General features: G+C 40.4%; 1 protein-coding gene across 2 annotated transcripts; it reads left to right on the top strand.

The window, feature by feature from the left end:
- The first annotated feature begins 650 nt into the window (after positions 1-650).
- Positions 651-3,721, top strand: Tceal9 (transcription elongation factor A like 9). 2 transcript variants are annotated; one of them, XM_046425355.2, is made up of 3 exons: positions 651-805; positions 1,297-1,358; positions 1,770-3,721. In XM_046425355.2, the coding sequence occupies exon 3, from the start codon at positions 1,820-1,822 to the stop codon at positions 2,132-2,134; it is 315 nt and encodes a 104-aa protein (XP_046281311.1). In that variant the 5' UTR covers positions 651-805; positions 1,297-1,358; positions 1,770-1,819; the 3' UTR covers positions 2,135-3,721. The 2 variants fall into 2 exon arrangements, with proteins under 2 accessions (XP_046281311.1, XP_046281310.1); XM_046425354.2 differs by having other exon boundaries at positions 1,767-3,721.
- Positions 3,722-7,150: the final 3,429 nt, after the last annotated feature.

Here is a 7,150-nt window from a genome sequence, read left to right as displayed (position 1 = left end):
GCCTCACCAGGTTGCTGAGGTTGGCCTTGAACTTGTGATCCTTGTGCCTCAGTCTCCCAGTATTATAGGTATATGTGCTACCACACTCAGCCATGGTGCACTTTTAAAGCACTTACTTTATGCCAAACACTGTTCTAAGTGCTTTATATATATTAATTAATGTAACTAAAGTAATTTTGTGTTTGCTTTTTATGACTTAAAAAATAGGACTTACTTTTTAAAATGACTATATAAGTATTAAAAATAGAGCTAAAGCTGCATTCAAAAATCTCACTACTGTTCCATGCTCCTTTTAATTTTTACAACTACTGCCCAGCCTACCTGGCTCCAAAAGAGCTAAGGACAAGAATGCAGATGAAATGGAGGCTGGGGGAGGGACAATGGATGGAGGAATTAGGGATCCTAGAGCAGCAAACAGGAAAATTCAATTATTGAAAAAAAGTAGAAAAGTTCAGTAGCTCCAGAAAAAGATGCACCCCCTCCATGGTAATCAGAGAAAACAGCGAATAACTTTTTTTTTCTCCTTTGGAATAGGCAATAACAGAAAAGACTGACGGGGCCAAATGTATAAGAGGCGGGCGGGGAGGGAATCGAGGGCGGGCCCATATCTGCCGCGCTTTTGGTGGGAGTGGAAATTGGGGACCCGAGCTCACTGGTGACGTAGATCTCATGTGACCAGGAGTCGACGTGTGCAGAAGTCCTGCTAGTCTGGTCCTTGTTCCCGTCTGGGTACCAGCTCCCTTCAGCAGTGCAGGCGGCAGCGCCGGAGGCCAGCGGAAGGACTCAACTTGCTGGAATTTTGCAGGTTGGTGTCAATATTGATGTTGTCTGGGGATTTCTTGTGTGGGGTGGTCCTGCGGTGGAGACTTAAAGGAGTCCCAGGGAAGTCCATTTTTCCACCCTCACCTCCAGATCTGCAGGAAATGATGACCCTTAGGAAAGGAACTAGGGGTCCCGAGAGAAGATAAAGTAGACTTGTGAACATCAAAAAAAAAAAAAAAATAGTCATCCTGTGAGATCTGACCCCTTTGTCGACATTCACCCTGGCCGCAAATCCTGCCTCAGTTTTAAAGATAGTTTGGAAATAATCTGCTCTTCCCACTCCCTGGATAATGAGAGACGAGTTAACTTGCTCTATGGCGAAGAGGCGAACTGGGGAAAACAAAAGATGGGAAACTTTCCATAACTGAAACCTTAGATGAGAAAAGCTACTTGTGCCTGGTCTCGGGTGCTGGTCGGCCCACCAACTACTCGCCCCTCCCCCACCATTGCCTCCCTTCTCGGGTTTGTCCGCAGGTCTGTTAGAACCTTCCGAGGCCATAAAAGTAGGAGAAAGAAGCAGACCGGATCAATACCAGGTAAGTTAGAGGAACAATATAAAGACTCTGGGGGTGGAGGTGGGTGAGGGTGGGGTTGTAGGCCCCACCGTCCCTTCTCCCCTCCCCCTCCTTCCTTTCCCCCTCCAAGCCAACCTTCTGCGTTCCGGGAGGGCCCCGTGAGGGAGAAAGGGTTGGGGAGGGCTGGGAGGCGGGAAGGAGGGCCTTGGAAAAAGCTGGAGGGAGGGACGAGAGAAGGGAGGCGCGGCGGAAAGTGGAGGTAAGAGGGCGGGGTCAGGGAAGCACTGATTGCTGACTGGGCTTCTCAGGTGGAAGATATTTGATGACGTCAGCTCTGAAATAAAAAAAAAAAAGCAAATGCCGAGCCCCTCAGTGTGGAGCACCTGTACATTCTCCAAGCCTATGAATCATTGTCTCCTTGTTTCCTAGAAGTAATTGCATTCAAAGAGGAATAAGCAGGAAAGAAGAAAGAGAGGCATAAGATGAAACCCTGTCAGAAAACTGAAGAAAAACCAGACAATGAGAATGAACCAAAGCTGGAGGAAGAGCCAAAGCCTGAGGAAAAGCCAGAGGAAGAGGAAGAACCAGAGGAGGAGGAAAACGCAGAAGAAACTTTTAGAGAAAGGCTGATTCAATCTCTCCAGGATTTTAAAGAAGATATACATAACAGGCATTTGAGCAATGAGGATATGTTTAGGGAAGTGGATGAAATAGATGAGATAAGGAGAGTAAGAAACAAACTTATAGTGATGCGTTGGAAGGTCAATAGAAACCATCCTTACCCTTATTTGATGTAGTTTACCTTGATTTCTGTTTTATCTGACATTAACATTGCTATGTAGCTTTCGTTTTATTAGCATTTTTCCTGATATATCTTTGCCCATCTTTCTACTTTTAACCAGTTGCTATTAGTGGTTTTAGATATAGCTCTTGTTATCTGCATCTCATTGTTTATTGTATTTTGAACCTATCTACAAGTCTCTGTCTTTGAATAAGAGAGATTTACTCACTGTAAAAAAGAAGTTCCTGTTAGCATATAAAATGGGGGGAAAAGGTTATTAAATAATATGTGAATATCATATTTTTGAATAAGGTAAAAGTACATTTGTATATTACATATATGCTCATTAAAACTTGGGAAGAATAAGAGACAAAAAGTTAAGGCAAGCTGGGCATGGTGGCACAGGCCTATAATCCTAGCAATTTGTGAGGCTGCGGCAGGAGAGGAGGACCACAAATTCAACACCAGCTTCTGCAACTTAGCAAGATCCTGGCCATAAAATAAAAAAGGCTGGGGATGTAGCTTAGTGGAGAATTGAACTCCTTTGTTCAATTCTCAGTGCTGCCAAAAAAAAAAAAAGTTCAGTTTCAGTGATGGGATTATGAATACAATCTTCTGCTTGTTTGTATTTTCCATATTCCTAAAATGAATACACATTATTGTTGCTAAAATAATAAAATTTTATAACTAAAAAGCAGTAACCTATAGCATTTATCTGTTTATTTCTGAAAGTACTGAGGCACTTATTATTCGTTGACCAAATATTAGAAACAAATGTGAACTTCAAAGTACCACCAGATCACTTAGCTGAAACATTAAATTTTACATCTTTTCTCATCAGTAAAATAACAATCTCACAGGAATCTCATAGGAGCCAAATTAGGTAATTACTGAGAACAGTTTGACAGGGCTTTGTCTCCATCTGCTCATGCAGAATCCAAACTCCCTAAGATTTGTTTCAGCTACTTGAAAGGATGGAGAGTAGTTTCTCACCTCTATAATGCCTTGTTTTTTGGGGGAGGGGTGCTCTTCATGCCTCCAGAACATACTTCAAGGTTACAACAGTCCTACAGATGCTGGTGGGGTTAGAATTAAAGGTGGAGTGAGATAAATTTCAGGGGCTCACTGTGCCATTTTTATAAGAAAAGGAAAAGGCAGCCACCTGTTGTTCAGAAGGGGAGTGATCAGGTAGGATGAGGAAGGGCTCCCCCAAGTCATACTCCCCTCTAGGTGGGTGTGACTTTTCTTTCTCTGCCTCTGGGCTGTTTGCCAGGCTGTCCTAGACAGGTTTGTGTAGAGGAGGACAACAATCTCCTTTGCAGGTCAGAGTTCTAAACTTCCTTTCCCCTTTTTCCTTCTCAGGAGGGGCTTGAAGGGAACTTTTTATAAGGATCAACATAGTACTTCAAAATTCACTAATGAGAAACATTAGTAGTGGGTAGTCTTTGTCCCAGACATGACTGCTCTGGATGTAATCAGATGATTAGGGTTTAAAGTAGCAGGGCCTGATGGTAGGGGAAGATGATTATTGATAGTACACAAATATTATAAATTGTAATGTTCATGTACTAAATTGTTAATAAATGATTTCAGTTTAAAGCAAGTGATGTTAGTTTAGATTTGGGTGATGTTATAAAATTTCCTTTCCAAAAATTATTAAAATTTCATAAATGAGTCAGTTTGAAGTAGAACACAATATTAATAGCATGGGCGGTACACAGATGTGGCAAACTCATCCTGGTAGGAAACAGTTCCCTAGCATAATTACTTTAGGGCTAATGTCTGCAAACACTTGCCAAGAACGGAAGAATCTAAAGTTTTACCCTACTTAAAGCTAACAACTTAGCCTGCTACCGTTTAATGGATGCTGGCAGAAGACCTAGACTTCTGGGTCAGAGATTAAGGGCATTATTACAGCAAAAGCAGTAGGCAGAGATTCGTGTTGGTTTGTATTGGCTCCCTTTGATTGCCAAATCTCATGGGTCAACATGGGACCCATGATGAATGCTTGAACATGCAGTGCTTTGCATGACAGGAAAGAAACCCTGAGTTTGGGGAACTGTCTGTATTCATACATAGTAAGCAGAAGCAAGCATGCTCTCTGTTCAGGGAAAGATGTTTCCCCAGCCCTCAAGGTTACTTGCTGCAAACCCACTTGAAAAATTATCTGCCTCTGCGAAGAATGGTCAGGGCCTTACATTCTTGGCATACCCAATAAGAACATGCAGGGACACTCAGTCTTTGGCAGATTGCCACTCCCAATAACAGTTTTCTTAGTACAATAAATCCTAATGTCAATTGCAAGCATTAAGATAAACAGTCATTAGCCAAGCATGGTGGCGCATGTCTGTAATCCCAGGGGCTTGTGAGGTTGAGGCAGGAGGAACACAAGTTCAAGGCCAGCCCTTGGTGAGGCCCTAAGCAACTTAGCAAGACCCTTTCTCAAAATAAAAAAGAAAGGCCAGTGTTGTGACTCTGTGGTTAAGCACCCCTGGGTTCAATCCAAGATACAAACAAACAAAAACACGAGAAAAACAGTCATTGAAGAACTTTAAAATTACGATAAGACAAAACTACCATGGCATTCCTTAAATAAAAGAGGTAGAAGGGCAAAGTCAATGGATTCATCAGAAAAAAACACCAACGACAAGAGTAATCTTATGCAAAATTTTTTACTAGGAAACTGACAGGAGGATGTGTGTTTGAAAATCAACCCTAGATCCCATATACTAACCTCAACGTAGCCTCTGTGAAAAGGAAAAACTAAAAGAAAAGCTTTTCTGTTCTCTCTTCAAGGAAAGTTCAAAGTAGGGTAAAGGCCAGAAAAGGGGGAAGTTCACTCACATCACAGTACTGAAAAGCAGTTATTTGATATTCTGTCACTGGTATTTTGCAATAGCCTTAGGAAAACATACTTGCACAACTGGATGGATAACTTAGTTGGGTAGAGAGCATCTTTTCATGTGCTCTTTGGCCATTTGCATATTTTTACTTTGAGAAATGTTTATTTAAATCTTTTGTCCACATCCTCCTTACTATTTTCAATATAGTGTTGGAAAGTATCTGTTTAAAGAAAGAGGTAGGGGGGCCAGGGTTATGGCTCAGTGGTAGAGTGCTTGCCTAGCATGTGTGAGGAACTGGGTTTGAGCCTTGGCACCACATAAAAATAAACAAATAAAATAAAGGTGTTGTATCCATCTACATCTAAAAAATTATTTTAAAAAAAGAAGGAGGTAGGGCTGCAGATGTAGCTCAATGCAGATGTAGCTCTTGTCTGGCATATACAAGGCCCTGGATTTGATTCCCAGCATTGCAAAAATAAACGAATAAACAAAGGAATTAGGTAGATTTGTGTGTACGTACTATGTGTTCACCATGCATTGTTAAAGAATGAAGGATAGGAGGTACAGCACAATACATATACATGTCCACAAATATCAAGATGACTAAAATAAGGGATCATTTATTTTTAAGTGGCAGTTTAGTATCTCACCAGGAATCCTTTGTTCTGGTTGTTTAGGAAAAATAATTATTTTTAAAACTTTTCCTAATGTGTAATCCTATTATCCTTACACTTTAATTATCAAATTAGTTCTTGAACTTAAACCAAGTCCTTCCCTTCCATGAATTCTGAGTTCTTTTCTAGCTGTTTTATCATTAATGTATTATTTTATGGAAAAGGAACAAGAGATTTAGCCAAGATTTCCCAACTATTAAATGGAATCTCTGCTCTTAATCACTACTCTGAAACAGCAAGTATTTAATAAATGATAACAAACGTGCTATGCTGAAGGAATTCTATCAGTTCCTCAAAGCTCCATTCTTTTTCAACCATTCATATTGGTTTCCATAATTCTCCCTGCCTGAACCTAAAATGGAGTTCTTGCTGCATAGGCCACAACCATCTACTGGGCATTTAATAAAATAATGGTTTACAATTGTAAATATGTACATTTTCATCTCAGAAGTATTTATCAAAGACCTAAGAGCTATTCTCAAAAATGTAACCCTCAATAGAATAAAACCTCTGTCTCCAAGACTCCATGGGAGAACAAAATCCTAACTTTAAAAGTTACCAACCAACAAACACAACTGGGGTATTCTTATTTACACACTAACTGACCCTTTGTGATTTTTATTTCTCTGACTCAGCCCTAGTGCTCAGCCTTAGTTATTTGCTTTTGGTTGACTTTAAAAGTCAATAACTCTGGAGGTCACACAGCTAAGCTGTATGTTATTAGTATACCACTAGCTTTGCTATAGATAATACCTCTGACATGTGGGTCATGATGACAGGATGCCTAGGTTATTTTTTCAGGAACTGGAAGGCCATTTTTGTGAAAACCACTAACTCTTCACTTGGGCATATGCAGGGGTCCAATGGGTGACCTTTTGGTGTCAGGAGGCCAAAAACTCCACCCTCAGATAATGCTTATGCCACCATTTTCTGAACATATTTCCCATGAAAAAGCCATGAAGATTGACTATACATGTTCAGACCACTGATTGCTTCATCTCTGATCACTTTTCCCCATACTTTAAACCACCCTGTTTCTTTACACAGTAAACGTCCTCAAAACCTATCCTCAGGGAGGTGAAATTTGAGACTTCTCTTTCCTACCCTCATACTTGGCTGCCTTATAAATAAACTCTTTCTCTTCAGCAAAACTCATTGCTTCAGTGATTGACACACTGTGTGGAAGGCAAAAAGGGCCTGGTTTGGTAAATACACTTAGCCTGAATAATTCCTACTCATCCATCACAGAATAAATGTTACTGATTTTTATGACATATTTATTGAGATACAATTCACATACCAATTCACTCACTTAAAGTATATAGTGCAAGGAACTTGAGCACATTCATAGATCTGTGTAAACATCACACCAATCAATTTTAGTCCATTTTTATCAAGGGAAAAAGAAACATTATAACCTTAGCTATGACTCTTCCATGCCCCATCCTCCCCAGCCCTACACAAATACTAATCGGCCTTCTGTCTCTAGAGTTTTCCCTGTCCTGTATGTACATA

The sequence above is a fragment of the Marmota monax genome, unplaced genomic scaffold, assembly GCF_021218885.2.
Source record: "Marmota monax isolate L192 unplaced genomic scaffold, Marmota_monax_Labrador192_F-V1.1 WCK01_AAM20220418_F8-fsc00176, whole genome shotgun sequence".
In the NCBI taxonomy this organism is placed as follows: domain Eukaryota; kingdom Metazoa; phylum Chordata; class Mammalia; order Rodentia; family Sciuridae; genus Marmota; species Marmota monax.
The sequence above is the reverse complement of the archived record's forward strand: the minus strand, read 5'-3'. Positions and strand labels throughout refer to the sequence as shown.

Excerpts from the sequence above, each read along its gene's own strand:
- Tceal9 (XM_046425355.2), top strand. The coding sequence starts at position 1,820 with ATGAAACCCTGTCAGAAAACTGAAGAAAAACCAGACAATGAGAATGAA.